Source organism: Topomyia yanbarensis, chromosome 3 (assembly GCF_030247195.1).
Source record: "Topomyia yanbarensis strain Yona2022 chromosome 3, ASM3024719v1, whole genome shotgun sequence".
Lineage (NCBI taxonomy): Eukaryota > Metazoa > Arthropoda > Insecta > Diptera > Culicidae > Topomyia > Topomyia yanbarensis.
Genome location: NC_080672.1, coordinates 276387835 through 276403992, shown reverse-complemented (window position 1 = coordinate 276403992; position 16158 = coordinate 276387835). Strand labels below are relative to the sequence as shown.

The 16158-nt window shown below is 42.2% G+C and overlaps 2 protein-coding genes across 2 annotated transcripts; both read left to right on the top strand.

The window, feature by feature from the left end:
* The first annotated feature begins 7945 nt into the window (after positions 1 to 7945).
* On the top strand, positions 7946 to 8458 carry LOC131687944 (uncharacterized). Its single transcript, XM_058972044.1, has one exon. The coding sequence runs from the start codon at positions 7946 to 7948 to the stop codon at positions 8456 to 8458; it is 513 nt and encodes a 170-aa protein (XP_058828027.1).
* A 3076-nt stretch (positions 8459 to 11534) lies between these two features.
* Positions 11535 to 13880, top strand: LOC131687943 (uncharacterized). The gene has a single exon (XM_058972043.1). It carries the CDS (start codon positions 11535 to 11537, stop codon positions 13878 to 13880), a length of 2346 nt encoding a protein of 781 aa, XP_058828026.1.
* The last annotated feature ends 2278 nt before the right edge of the window (positions 13881 to 16158 follow it).

The following is a 16158-nucleotide window of genomic DNA, read 5'->3' as shown; positions in this document are numbered from 1 at the left end:
TTCTCCTGAAATTTTAGCAATTTGACAGTTTCTCTACAAAGATAGAAGCAGGGTTGCCAAAAACAAATCTGTAACGTGTTTCATTGGAAACGCGCCTTTCTGTTATTTTAATTCCCAAAGAGAATAGGGAAAGAGACGAAGAGTGAAAATCAGTCAAAACGGCAACACGCCCTTTATGATGATTTCAACACTAGAATTTTGGCAACCGCTTCTATAGGCAGCACTTTAAATGACTCCTATTATATTTTGAAAACAAACCGTATGACGATCGATGGATTTGTTTATCAAACGATGTGCATTTCGAAACAGAGATGAAATAATTCTAAAGCTTATTTTTACTCATACATATACTCTAGAATGCACCTACAATCACGATTGAACTAAATTCTGATGAAAATTCAAATTTCTTTTTTGATAGAAGTACAATACTTATCTCCTCCAACTCAGGCATGAGTAATGTTTATTTACATTGCACGATTGGTCTGCTCAATAAGGTATTTTTGGCTTCACACTATTCGTCTCTTTCCCTATTCTCTTTGTTAATTCCCACTGAGAATCAATGAGGTATATATAGGTGTGGCAGAACACACGATTTGCTAGTGTTGGCAACCAAAAATATGTAAACAATCCACACTGAAACGAAGACCATGGTATAAACTACTATATTAGAGGTTTAAATTAAAAGGGCTGTACCAGTGAATTTTGGTAGACAATATATCATACTTGTCTTGAGTATGATTTCTGTCATTTGTACCATGTCCATTCCGACATGGAGACATGGTATTTCTTACCATTTCATGATGATATAAAGGTATTATTAACTATGCTTCTATTTTCGTACAACGGTTAGATTTACCATAAATATGGTTGTTTTGAAAACTGTTAGTTGGTTAAAAATACTATTGGTGTTTACTATGTTATAGTAATACTATAGTATATGTGATATATGGTCGGTGTTAAGTCAGACCGGACTAAGTCGCAAAACATCAAAAAATGAGTTAATGATAGCACTGGATAAAGAATTTCTTCATCTACATTCCACTTTTACCAGATTTGAAGTATGAAACAATAAACAAGAATTATGGCAAAAATTATTTTCCAATTATAATGTAAAGGATGCTGCGATTCAAACTTTAAACGCGTTTTTCTCGAAATCAATGCACGGTCACTTAGCCCGGTCTGACCTAACACCGACCATATGATCAATATTTCTTTGAATACATTTGAAAGGTTTTGTTTATTGGTTCGCTTATTGATTCGCGCATAAAAATATATGTGAAAAAATCGGGCATAAATATTAATTGTGAAGCTCCACGTCGCACTAGAGCTAGATGCTATTATATTTTTGAGCGCCTTACTTCATTGTTTCAGTATGGAACTGTAATATCGTGACCTAGAAACCAAAATCCATATTACAGAGTTTATAACAAACATATTATAAGATCTTACCGATAAGATTCCCGTACGCCTATTGCTTCTAGGATCAGGAAAATCGAGTTAATGAAGCTTGTTTTTTGTGGTTTTTAGTACATGGAAAATGAAATCATATTAAATCATAGAAATAACTTTTGTTATTATACTCACAGATGATAAAATGCGTGTTAGAAACGCAATCTTTTATTATTGGTTTCGATATTCACTTTCATTTCTAAAAAAACTAATTTCTGAAACAAACAAATGCTCTTGGAGAAACAAATCCTATTTTTCAACAACATGGCGGACACCATTTTCACTACTCGAAACATTACCATATTTATAGTGATTTTAAAATGAAGCCGTGTTCAGTTGAAAAACACTGGTAATTCCTTTTATTATTACCATGTTCATGGTAAAACAGATAGAAGTCTGAAGATCCATTCCAAATTGAAACCAGAATCACAGTAAAATTGACAATTTTAGAGCTTAAATCAAATACACAAAATAGTAAAAAACACATTGAGTGTTTTTCCGAACTATATGGTAGTTTCAAGCATTTTCTGGTAGACTAAACATTATTCATGGTGAATTTAACTTTTTAGTTCAAATGGTTTTTTCTACCATGACTCTGTAGTTAGAACTACCATATCGTTCTTTTCAGTGCAGAAGCACAACGGGTCGACGTCATAGCGGTCACACGATTCAATGGGAGCGGAACGACCGCTATGACGAAAGCAAGTCGATTTATACTGTGATCACTCACACCACTCATGTAAAATTCATCTTACGAATACCAAAGTGCCATCTTCGCCAGACCTGTATATACGACATTGACTGAGAATCACAAAAAATTGTTTCAAAATCGTTCAACACGGGTCCAACTTAAGAGACTAGAATAACAAAGAGACGCCTGATTAATCCAGTGAAAACAATTCAACTAGCAACCAGGCTACAGGTCACAGGCAACACTGCAAATGTGCAAGCCTCACCAAACTTGTTTGTTGCAAAGGCCTTAGCACAGATAACAGACGTTTAGGCTCGATTTGAATCGTGTGTAAATACACACTACTGAAATTCCGAATAAATAAGACGCCTGAAACACGTTTGGCAAACGTTTGTAGATGTCGCAGTGATCGATACAATGCAGTTAGAGTGCAGCTGTCAAACATGTGTAGCAAACAGTTGCGCAGATGGCAATAGTGAAACACGGATTTCCAACGTTTATCAATTTGAAAGTTTACACAGGTTTTCGAAGAAATTTTGTTCTAGCCTAAACGTCTGTTATCTGCGGCCTTAGTATAAAGGTACGCAAAGAGTGTGCAGAAAGTGAAGCCGAAAAAAGTCTACCTATCGAGCAAAATTAGAATCCAACTTTGCTGCAAAGGTATCAGAGATGGATTCCAATTGTGCTCGATAGGTAGACTTTTTTGACTTCACTCTTTGCGCAACTGTTCTTTATAGACTGTGGTTTGTTGTTATTCCGTTTGTTTCTTCTAACCAATATAAAAATCCGATGCGACTTCTGGTCTGCTGAGTTCCTCGACCAGCTAAAACATAGTTATATTCTCAGGAATCGCATTTTGCAGCAGCAAAAACATATTAGGCCAAAATTTATTATTTGCATCATTTGGTATTTGTTACTCTCATGCTGAATCTCGTGCTCCCGTAAAACCAAGCCCTTTCGCTTTAGCGTTTCTAAACACGATGGTATTGTAACAAATTTGGTTTGAGGATATAATTTTTATCTTTAAAATTTTTAGTAATTTTAATGAATTGCATAACAATACTTCCTTAAAAATAATGCAACATAATGCTAAACATTTACGATTGACAACTCTCTTGTTCGTTTGGAATGACATTGACAGTAAAATTGGAATTCCAAACGGAACATGGCGTCTTTTTGTTATTCTAGTCTCTTTAGGTCCAACGTTGACCATCTGTTCAACGGCTATTGGAACGTCGTCCAACGTTGGTCCAGCGAACGTTGCTTCATTGGACGATTTTGAAACTAATCGTTCTTAAGGCATGTTCAGGAGCGTTTTATTTTGTATAGGAGTTTCAAAGTAGAACTGAAACTGAGACATTCACATCCCCATCAGCAGAGCGTTTTGTTTTATAATTTCGAACAGTTTTGTTTTACAATTTTAAACTGTTATACGACGCCGTTCTATGTGTTGCTGATTTTAAAACATGTTCAGAACTGTGTTTTAAATACATACAAAGTTTTCAGCACAGGCACTTAGACCCGCTAGACTGGGGAAAAATAAATTTGAATGCAGTAACGCTGAAGGCATGGCGAGACATGAATTTTGAACTGAATAGAGCACCCGCTAAAACTGCTGCTGGGGACAGCAAGTTCTAGTTTTAAAATTTTCAGTTTTATATTATAGAACTGTCAAAATTTTGAATCTAGAACTGAAACACTTCAAAGTAGAACTGGAACTGAAACATTCACATCCCCAGCAGAGCGTTTTGTTTTATAATTTCGAGCAGTTTTGTTTTAAAATTTAAAACTGTTTGAGCATGTTCAGGAGTGTTTCAGTTTTAGATTCAAAATTTTGAAAGTTCTATTATATAAAACTGAAAATTTTAAAACTAGAACTTGCTGTCCCCAGCAGCAGTTTTAGCGGATGTTCTATTCAGTTTAAAATTCATGTCACGCCGTGCTTTCAGCGTCACTGCATTCAAATTTATTTTTCCCCTGTCTATCGGGTCTAAGTGTCTGTGCTGAAAACTTTGCATGTATTTAAAACACAGTTCTAAACGTGTTTTAAAATCAACAACAAATAGAACATGTGTCTAAATCATTTATCTATACTATTTGGCCACTTCGCAAGAGTTTTGAGGGATAAATTGAGTCTTCTTTTGTACATAATAAGAGAAAGTTAAAGATTTTGTATATAATTCGATCGTCAGCAGCAGTGATGCTATGAGAAGTAAAATTTTCATTAATCGTCAGGGCATCAATCGATTTTTGCTTAATAACTTTTTCCACAAGTGTAAGATCGTTTCGTAGTCTTCTAGACTTTGTTTGCTTGATAAATTTCCTATAAAAATTAGACACGTATTTATTTTTAGGAGGTAACGGGCGACTCTTGAAAGAATCAATTTGTAAACGACGTTTTCCCCATACGAAATCCCATATAAACTTTAAACCGTGGGCGCAAAAATATAGTTTTACCGATCAAACTAAAAAATTGCAGAGTTGATCTGGGAGCTAAATGGGATCCAAAAAGTTACTCGGAGCGAAATTTTATTTTTTTCATGTAACCATGTCCCACTCTATTGAACATGCCCTTAGGGTCTTCTGCAAATGGGTGACATGTGCATATCGGTTTAGATCATATACAAAACGCACATAGCTATTTAATGCAACGCGCATCCTGTCCATGGCGTTTGCATTTAGGTTGACATGTAGTATGTCCCCAAAAAGGAAATGGGGGACAAGATCAGACTCTTAAACAGCTTCAGGTGCGTGTCGATAGGAACGATGGAAGTACATCCATACAGAGTACGAAGGCTTGCATATATTTTGCCGCACTGTTGAGTTATTAGACTGTCCCATCCGCTCTTTGGCGCTTGGAGCATAAACCGGAGATTTTTCGCTGTATCCGTCCATTTTATAAGTTGTCCATCCATGGTGATTGGTGATAGTGGTTAATTCCGAGATAACCTTTCACGAACAACGCATTACTTTTCGACTGGTTAACGAATAGCTGGTTCCGTTGAGACCACTTGACAATCCTTTTGAGATCTTCATTCACCATTCTGATGAGCTCGTCCGCGGGATATCATGGCGACCAATATACAATTGAACATCATCCGCATAGAGTTGAATCGAGCAATATTTGAGAGCAGAAGGTAAGTCATTGATGTGGCAGCAGAATAGCAAAGGTCCAAGCACCGAACCTTGGGGTACACCAGAAATGGAATACCCAATCTCAGATTCCTGGTCATCACTATTTGGCTTCGTTCTTCCAAATAAGACTCCAATAGATCCACAGTAGATACGGAAAAGTTGAACTGCGTTTTCAGTTTAGAGCAAAGTTTACGATGGGGAATGGTGTCAAAAGCTTTCGAAACATCAAGCAGTAGCAATATTGCAATACCTTTTTTTGTCAATCGTGGCCGCTAAGTCGTCATGCACATGCAGTGCCGTAGATTGGATTCTCTGACCTTTCCGGAAGCCTGCTTGGTATTCTGTTAGCAGGTTATTTTCAGTGATGAAGGACGTCATTTGTTGCTTAAGTGCCTTCTCGACTTCCATCGACAGGGCGCATAGAATACTGATCGGTCTGAGGTTTGAAAACGCGTTTAGATGCGGCTTCTTACATAACGGCAAAACCTTGGCATGTTTCCAGCACGCAGGAAATATTGAGGTTTCGATGATCATATTGAACATGTGAGTAATTTGCTGCACAACGAATGTAAGAATGATTTTTATAAAATTGATTGGTGATCCATCGAGTCCAATCGCATTTGATTTGATATCGCATATAGCGTTGACTACTTCCCAATACTGCACAGCTCGAAATGAGAAGTTTGATGTTTTGCGACTTAGTCCGGTCTGATTTAACATCGACCAAGTATATGCTAAAAAATGCATACAAATCACAGTAGAATAAAAGAGAAGGGAATATAAAGTATGCTAACTATGCATATTTTTGTTTCTCAGTGTTGATACGATAAATTCAAGCATAATTTTTGAAAACAGCGAAACTCGAATTTGGCCCAAACGGAGAAAAAGGCGATGAAATTCTTAAAGTTTTGTTTTAAATTTTATTTAAAAACCACACCGATTTTTACACCAAGGATTCAGCTAAAATGCTCACCAAAGGTGACTTTTCATTGAATGGAACGAACATTCAAGACATTCAAAAAGCGTTATGAAGAAAACAAGTTACGATGTTATTAGTATTACGCTTACAGTTTCGTCATTTTAGTTTCGTTAGTTTTGGTATCTTTGTTGCATTTTCGCCATTTCAGGTTCGTCGATTTTGGTGACTAATCTTATCATTTTTTAATCAACTCTATGACTGAACGAAGAGGTCGTATTCCGATGAGGGGAACAATCTTCCAGACTACCAGTCTTCTAGTCTTCCAGTCTTCCAGTCTTCCAGACTTCCAGTCTTCCAGTCTTCCAGCCTTCAAGTCTTCCAGTCTTCCAATCTTCCAATCTTCCAGTCCTCCAGTCTTTCAGTCTTCCAGTTTTTCAATCTTCCAATCTTCCAGTCTTTCAGTCTTGCAGATTTCATTTAAGTTTGTTATGAATTCAAGTTTGTTATGCTGCGCCACGCCGCCGCCGCCGCCGGTAAGTTTTAACAAACGCCGACGCCGAACGGTACACCGGCGTCGCGCCGCCGACGCATTTTTCCACACCGACAATTCGCGAACTCGAAAATCGTTGACTCATAATTATATCCACATATCTAGGAACATTGTCTATGGTCCGAATATACGATGCTAACTGATTCATGATTTATCACATCTTGATCAAAATTGAAAAGTTTTGATATTTTCCCGACAATTATTACACGACACTCGGAATATAATTCATGAATCCATTCTTGCTTCGTGAACGGTTATGATTTCGAGCATATAAGTTACAATTCACCATTCGTTCGCGTGAAATGGTCCACAATTTTTTTTTAAAAAAACACTTCCACTTTCAAGATATAGTTAATGAAATTTATTATTATGTGTCTCATCTTAATCTTTGCACGTAAACAATTTCCCTGGAACACAGTGCATTAATCATGAATTTTTTAACTGATTCATAATTCCTAATAAGCTAGTCACGATTCATCAGATGAGCTCGTTAAACTGTTTATGATATAGGTCATGAAGTAACTAATTTCCCGCATAATCTTAATATATTTACGTTAACAATTGCAAGGAACTCAGACTGTTGGAACTGGCAGCACGGACATTGTTGGAACTGGCAGCACGGACATGGTTGGAACTGGGAGCACGGACATACACGAGTAGGATTTACACATTTAGAAAGAGGAAAGATTTAGAGTGTAGAGAGGAAGAAGTGTCAGAATCAGAAAAAGGAAAAGATTAACAGCGTGCGGAAGAATTTCTATTTCTAAACCTAAACCCTAAAACTTATTGGCTAGTGTAAAACTTATTAACTAGTTAAAACTTAATATCTAGTGTAAAACTTAACCTATCTTAGAACTACTGCGAAACACTGCTGTAAGTAAATTTGATAGAATTGCAATAATTAAAATATAAGCTAATTGGAAATTTATCCTAATCTAGATTCGCGTACGATAGAGTTAGTTTGCACTAAAAGCGGGAGATAGCGTATGCAATTGAACGGATACCGATTTATGTAAGTCTTTATTGTATAACTGCATAAATTTAATCTAAACAAATATAATTACAGCTAAAAGCTGAATCGAAATCACAAATTGTGATTTGTTGTTTGAGATCTGCTAAACAGATTTCGGATCTTCACGCGCCCCGTCTTCTTGTTCTCCGGAACAATACTTTTAGATAAATCGACCAACGGATCGATAATATGGCAACAAATGGTAATAACGAGACCCCACAGAAGCCAACCGGATGTGTTGCTTCGAGCTGTACGAATTGCGACCGTCCGGATAGTGCGGATAATTTTGTGCAGTGTGACAAATGCGACGCGTGGTGGCATATGTCGTGCGCTGGTGTATCGGAGTTGGTTGAAGGTCGTCCGTGGTCGTGTCGTAAATGCACCCCAGATAATGTAAGCATCCGTACGGTACGGCTTGAAGCGAAACGAGCCTTGGAAAAACAAATGTTGGAAGCGGAAAAACGACATCTGTCACAAATGTTCCAACTTAGAAAGGCCCAACTGGAATGTGAGGAAGAACACACGGACCGCAGCCGGATAAGCAAGCGGCAGAGTATCGACCAGGTGCGTCAGTGGATGGAAGAATGCGCTGAACAAGCAGAAGGTGCCGTTAGATTCTCGACCAATCTAGAAACAGCCTCGCTGTCAATGCCAAACATCCCAGTTCGAGGGGAACACGAAAGACAGTTGCTAGCCCGGTAGGACAGTGATGCCACAGGTAGGACAAGTCCAGAGTCCGCTGAGGCATCCTTCGTTACCAAACGTACTTCAGCGTACGTCATTGTCAGCAGTAAATGCAGCTGGCCAATACGGCTACTCCGTTCCAGGTGCCGGTAATTATAAGCAAATCCAACTGGTGGATACCGGTGCGATCCCCAAGGGAACCAACGTTGAGCAAGCCGTAGTAAGCGTTACCCACAACCCCGCAGGTAACCCTTTGCCCCCCGTAGTACCAGGTAAGCCACCACATAGTAAAAATAAAGTGAAAGCCCAACTGTGTTGCGAGGATAATATTGCTCAATTAACCGAGCAGTTCGGGAACATTCGAATTCCCTCAGCATTACTAATGAACCAAAAGAGTGATGCTGTATTCCCAAAGAATCTAACGAGGAATGTGTGTATAGAGCAGGTACAACCGAACCCTTCGTTTGGAACAGTCCCAGTTCCTCAAGGGCTTTTGAATATGTCTACATTTGTTCCAACCCCTTCGCAGTTAGCAGCCCGACAGGTGATGACGAAAGAATTACCGCCCTTTTCGGGCAACCCAACCGAGCAAGCAGCTTTATGACAACTACGCTTGCTTGTGGATATTCGAGTGCCGAAAATTTAACACGTTTACAACGCTGCTTGAAAGGTGCTGCATACGAAGCTGTCCAGAGTCGTTTGGTTCTACCTGAGTGTGTTCCCCACGTGTTGGAGGACCTGCATTTTCTCTTTGGTAGGCCTGAGCTTTTAATCGACGCACTTCTTGAAAAGGTTTGTTCTGTCGCTGCACCGAAATCCGAAAAATTGGAATCCCTTATCGATTTTGGTATGGTGGTACGAACTCTTTGCGACCACTTGGAAGCTGCCGGTCAACGTGAACATTTATCGAATCCTTCCTTGTTGACGGAGCTTGTCGGGATGCTTCCCGCTCACGTTAAAATGGAATGGGGTGCACATCTGAAAAACTGCCGAGAAGTCAATTTGAAAACTTTCGCCAGTTTCATGTCCAGTGTGATGATTTCTGTGGGTAGAGTGACAATGACAAAAGTGAACAAGCCGCCGGAGAAAACGAATCAAAGAACTAGAGGATCGATTAACACACACGCTGCTAATCCAGTAGCCGCCGTTGTTCCGGATAGGTTGTGCTATTCGTGTAGAAAACCTGGTCACCGCATTCAGGATTGTGGAATGTTCAAAGCGCTGCCTATGGAAGAACGTTGGAGGTACGTGAATACGAACGGACTTTGCCGAAACTGCTTGAATGCCCACGGGAAACGTAGCTGTCGCAGCAAGGGCTCGTGTGTCATGCAGGGTTGCGAGTATCGTCGTCATCCTCTACTGCACGCAGCACGAAACAATCAAGTCTTGAACGGCCAACACCAACATTCAGCGGGAAACTTCACGCATATAGTACACGAACAACTCATCCTGTTTCGTATTGTACTTGTGGTGTTACGCGGGAGTAAAGCTACCATTAACACGTTCGCTTTTCTCGACGAGGGATCGTCACTGACGCTTGTCGAAGATAAACTAGCAAACGAGCTCGGCGCTAACGGGATTACGAAGCCTTTGTGTCTGATGTGGACCGGAAACGTGACGAGGATGGAATCAGCATCAAGACAAATTTCTCTGACGATTTCGGCGGTGAACGGAAATAAGGAGTACGAGGTAGAAGATGCACGTACAGTGAAGGAGTTGTCTCTTCCAAAACAAACATTATCATTTGAACGCTTGGTAAACCAGTATCGTCATCTCCAAGGTCTTCCGATTGCCAGCTATGAAGATGCAACACCCAGACTGTTGATAGGAGTAAATAACTTGAATCTGATTATTCCACTACGAACTAAAGAAGGCCTACGTTACGAACCCGTTGCTGTCAAAACCAGATTGGGCTGGTGCGTCTACGGCGGAAAGACGGGTGATGGAACAACACATACAGTGAACTGTCATTCATGCGGTTGCACTGTAACTCAAGAGCTGCATAACACAGTGAGAGATTATTTCGCGCTAGAGGATGTCGCGGCAAAGGCGGTGACCGTGCTTGTGTCAGAAGAAGAGAAGCGTGCCCATCGTATCCTGGAACAAACGACAACTCGTATTGGCAAACGCTTCGAAACGGGGCTGCTATGGAAGTATGACCATATTGAGTTCCCTGATAGCTACAATATGGCTATAAGCCGACTGGAATGCCTGGAGAAGAAACTGTCACGAGAACCGAAGCTTAAGGAGATCGTTCAGGAGCAGTTGACTGCATACCAAACAAAAGGCTACGCCCATCTCGCTTCAAAAAAGGAACTACTCAATGCGGACCTGAAACGAGTCTGGTATGTGCCACTAGGACTGGTGACGAATCCTCGGAAGCCAGGCAAAGTGCGAATAATTTGGGATGCAGCGGCGAAGGTCAGCGGAATTTCTCTCAATACGGCGCTTCTGAAAGGTCCCGATCAACTGACTTCGTTACCAGCGGTCCTGTTACGTTTCCGCCAGTTCAAAGTTGGAGTTACCGCAGACATCAAAGAGATGTTCCATCAAATCTCCATACGCAAAGAAGATCGCCATTCTCAGCGATTCCTCTGGCGCTCGGATCCTTCACACCGTCCGGAGATCTTCTTGATGGATGTGGCGACGTTTGGATCAACGTGCTCACCCGCATCAGCGCAATTCGTGAAAAACAAAAACGCTGAAGAGTTTCGGAAACAATATCCTCGCGCCGTGGAGGGCATAGTTGAAAACCATTATGTGGACGACAGCTTGGAGAGTTTTGAGAGCGCTGAAGAAACCTTGCGCGTCAGTCGAGAAATGCGAATGATACACGATGAAGGAGGCTTCGAACTGAGAAGCTGGCATTCGAACAGTGCAGAAGTGCTAAATGGCTTAGGCGAAACCAAATCAGCTGAAACGAAGACCATCGTTCAAGGCGGTGGATTCGAGCGCGTACTAGGACTACTGTGGAGTACGGAAGCAGATGAACTTCACTTCTCTACAACGATGACGAACGAGATCCAGAACTTGGTGGAAGGCAACCAACGTCTTTGACCCACTGGGACTTATGGATATCCATATCCATGGTAAGATGCTTCTGCAAGACGTCTGGCGATCGGAAATCGAGTGGGATGATGTGGTCAGCGATAGTATCTTTGAGCGTTGGCTGAAATGGACAAGACTCTTCAGCGAAGTTAGCGTAGTGCGCAAACCCAGGTGTTACTTCCACGAAGCGACCCTAGAACACTACGATGGACTACAGCTGCACGTTTTTGTGGATGCTAGCGAGGTAGCTTATTCCGCAGCTGCTTATTTTCGAGTAGTGAATCCTCACGGTGTAGGCGAATGTGCGTTGGTCGCTGCGAAGGCGAAAGTAGCTCCGTTGAAGCCCCTCTCAGTGCCTAGGATGGAATTGCAAGCAGCTGTTTTGGAATCGCGGTTGATGAAATTCGTGGAAGAAGCTCATAGTCTCACCATAGCGCGAAGGTACTTGTGGACCGATTCGGCTACTGTGCTGTCGTGGCTTCGAGCGGATCATCGCAGGTATAAGCAGTTCGTGGCCTGTCGTATTGGAGAGTTAATTACCACAACGGATGTCGGCGACTGGCGAGGGGTGCCTTCGAAATTTAACCCTGCTGATGCCGCAACCAAGTGGGGTAAAGGACCAAAATTGACAACGGACAGTACGTGGTTCAAAAGTCCAGATTTCTTGTGCGAACCGGAGACAAGTTGGCCTGTTCAAAGAATTCGTTCCGTGGACACGGAAGAAGAGTTGCGCCCTTGCTATGCGCACCGCGGAATCATCCTGCCAACGCTGATAATCGATTTGGATCGATTTTCAAAGCTTTCTCGGGCGGTGAGGACCATCGGCCACGTGCATAGATTTCTGGGGAACCTGAAACGGAAGCGACTCAGCGAGAATGCGGTAAATGGAAGATTCAGTTCGGAGGAGCTCAAATCGGCAGAACGCTCATTGATACGGATGGTGCAATGGCAGGCATTTCCCGATGAAATGGCGATAACAGTGCGAAATCAACAGAAATCAGCTGAGCAGTGGGAACCTCTGGACAAGAGCAGCAGAATTTACCAGCTGTCTCCGATCGTGGATGATTATGGGGTGCTCCGGATCGGCGGACGCATTGGGAAAGCCCCTATTATCGACCTAGATGCGAAGTTTCCGGTCATACTCCAACGAAATCATAGGTTTACCACACTATTGGTGGACGACTACCACCGTAAGTTTCGTTATGGTAACCACGAAACCGTGACAAATGAAATACGCCAAAAGGATTATGTGCCGAGATTGAGAGTAGCAGTGAAGCAGCAAGCAACAGCTTGTCAATGGTGCAAAATAAATAAGGTCAAGCCGCAAACTCCGCAGATGGCTCCATTACCGGCAGCACGCATGGCCGCATTCACTAAACCGTTCACTTATGTGGGCCTCGATTTCTTCGGACCGCTACTCGTGAAGATCGGGAGAAGCAACGCAAAACGTTGGATCGCTGTGTTTACATGCTTGACCATTAGAGCCGTTCATGTTGAAGTAGCGCATAGTCTCAGCACCGACTCGTGCGTGAAGTGCGTACGGCGTTTCGTTTGTCGACGGGGTTCGCCGGCAGAGATACACAGCGACAACGGCACCAACTTCCAGGGTGCTAGCCGACTGTTGAGGGAACAGATGCAAGAAATACAAGGAGAGCTAGCAGCAACCTTCACCAATACGAGCACAAAATGGTTATTCATACCACCCGCGACCCCTCACATGGGTGGATCGTGGGAAAGAATGGTGAGCTCTATCAAAACCGCGATGGAGACGGCCTACAACAACTGTCGTAAGCTGGACGACGAAGCTTTGGAGACGTTAGTCGTAGAAGCGGAGGCGATCGTAAACACTCGTCCCTTGACGTATCTGCCATTGACTTCCGAAGAAAGTGAAGCCATTACTCCGAACCACTTTCTGTTGGGGAGCTCAAGCGGCGTTCGTCAGCCAACGGTTGAACCAACGGATTCATCGGCAGCCTTGCGGACCTCCTGGAATCAGATTCAGTTTCAACTAGACGTCTTCTGGAAAAGGTGGACTCGGGAATATCTTCCGACCCTCACGAGGCGCACGAAGTGGTTCGGGGATGTAAAACCTGTCGCCGAAGGAGACTTGGTGTACATCGTGGACGGAGACAGAAGAAACGGCTGGGAACGAGGTCGCGTGCAGTTAGTCATCAAAGGAGCAGATGGGAAGATTCGTCAAGCGATTGTACAAACTGCGAGGGGGGTTGTGCGTAGACCTGTCTCGAGGTTGGCTGTCTTAGAGGTGGATCGTAAAACTGAACCTGGTGGCCAGTGTTACGGGGGGGAGGATGTTGGAACTGGCAGCACGGACATTGTTGGAACTGGCAGCACGGACATGGTTGGAACTGGGAGCACGGACATACACGAGTAGGATTTACACATTTAGAAAGAGGAAAGATTTAGAGTGTAGAGAGGAAGAAGTGTCAGAATCAGAAAAAGGAAAAGATTAACAGCGTGCGGAAGAATTTCTATTTCTAAACCTAAACCCTAAAACTTATTGGCTATTGTAAAACTTATTAATTAGTTAAAACTTAATATCTAGTGTAAAACTTAACCTATCTTAGAACTACTGCGAAACACTGCTGTAGGTAAATTTGATACAATTGCAATAATTAAAATATAATCTAATTGGAAATTTATCCTAACCTAGATTCGCGTACGATAGAGTTAGTTTGCACTAAAAGCGGGAGATAGCGTATGCAATTGAACGGATACCGATTTATGTAAGTCTTTATTGTATAACTGCATAAATTTAATCTAAACAAATATAATTGCAGCTAAAAGCTGAATCGAAATCACAAATTGTGATTTGTTGTTTGCGATCTGCTAAACAGATTTCGGATCTTCACGCGCCCCGTCTTCTTGTTCTCCGGAACACAGACTATTATTCATAGATTCGAGAACTGTTTCATATATTATATTTCCTGATTATATATAATATTAACATGATTTAATCTGTTCCACAATATTTCGCCACGTCACTCGGTCAGTTGCTGCTTGTCTCCAACCTCTCAGGTGCCCGATACTCGCCAGGCTCTGCTCCACTTGGTCCAGCCACCGGGAACGCTGCGCTCCTCTCCGTCTTGTACCTGCCGGGTTGGAGGTGAAAACCAACTTGGTGGGGTTGTTGTCCGGCATCCTCATAATATGCCCCGCCCACCGTGCCCTTCCAGCTTGAGCTATTTTCCGGATACTTGGCTCACCATAGAGTCGCGCAAGCTCGTGGTTCATCCTTCTCCTCCACACGCCATCCTCCTGCACACCACCGAAGATTGTTCTCAGCACCCTTCTTTCGAAGACTTCGAGTGCTTGCAGATCCTCCTCGAGCATTGTCCACGTTTCGCGCTCGTAGAGAACCACCGGTCTAATCAGTGTGTTGTATATGGCGCATTTCGTGCGGTGGTGAAGCTTCCTGGATCTCAAAGTTTTGTGGAGACCATAGTAAGCACGACTTCCAGAGATAATACACCTTCTGATCTCCCGGCTGGTATTATTGTCCGCAGTCACCAATGAGCCTAGATAGATGAACTCGTCAACCACCTCGAACTCGTCGCCGTCGATCGTAATACTACTGCCCAAGCGTTCCCTATCGCGATTGGTTCCGCCAGCCAGCATGTACTTCGTCTTAGACACATTTATCTTCAGTCCTACTCGTGCTGCTTCGCGCCTCAGTCGGGTATACAGATCTGCTACCGTCTCCTTGTTTCTACCGATTATGTCCACGTCGCCAGCGAAGCACACGAACTGTCCGGACCTCGTGAAAATCGTGCCCCGCATGTTGAACCCCGCTCTTCGCATTACACCTTCCGGCGCTATATTGAACAGCAGGCAGGACAACCCATCGCCTTGTCTTAGTTCCCTGCGTGTTTCAAACGGACCCGAGAGGCTGCCCGAAATTTTGACACAACACCTTACACCATCCATCGTAGCCTTAATCAGTCTTGTCAGCTTCCCAGAGAAGCCGTTCTCGTCCATCATTTTCATGTTCCATGTGTGCTTTTAAATGCCGCTCTGCTCTTTGGTTTTGAAATTTCTATTTTCTGTATGCTATTGTGTACAACTGCTAGCAAGCAGTCTCATAGGCGCCAGCATTAGGTACAAGGAAACTACTAGGACATGTAACCCTGTTATTCTTTTGTTAAGATTCAGTGTAATGTTCTAAATGAAACGAAACTGCGCTAAGCACCAAAATACATTACCTAGCCACAATTCATGTCCGTGAAATAATGAAGACAACTATAAGACACGTGACTCTGTGTAAACAATCCGACGGTGAGCTCAAGACTAAAATATCACGATAACTCGAAGATAATTTACGAAAATCGTTGCACATCGTTCAGTTTATGACTTTTTTAGTCAATAAAGTTAATACAAATCAATGTATCATCAAGTTATGAACTAGAATCATAAAAATATTAAACATATTCAGACACCACCACTTACTAAACATTCGAGTATAATGCCGTCTTTGTTTTTTTGCGTGAACTAGATTTGTGAAAACACAAAAATTATTTTTAACGCGAGGTTTATTTACCATTGATTGAATCGTGACATATTTTCAAATGTTTTTATCGATTAAAAATTGGGCAGAATGATCTTGACTTTTCGCGACGCTGGTGCACTGATGTGGTGACGCAGAGGGTAAGATT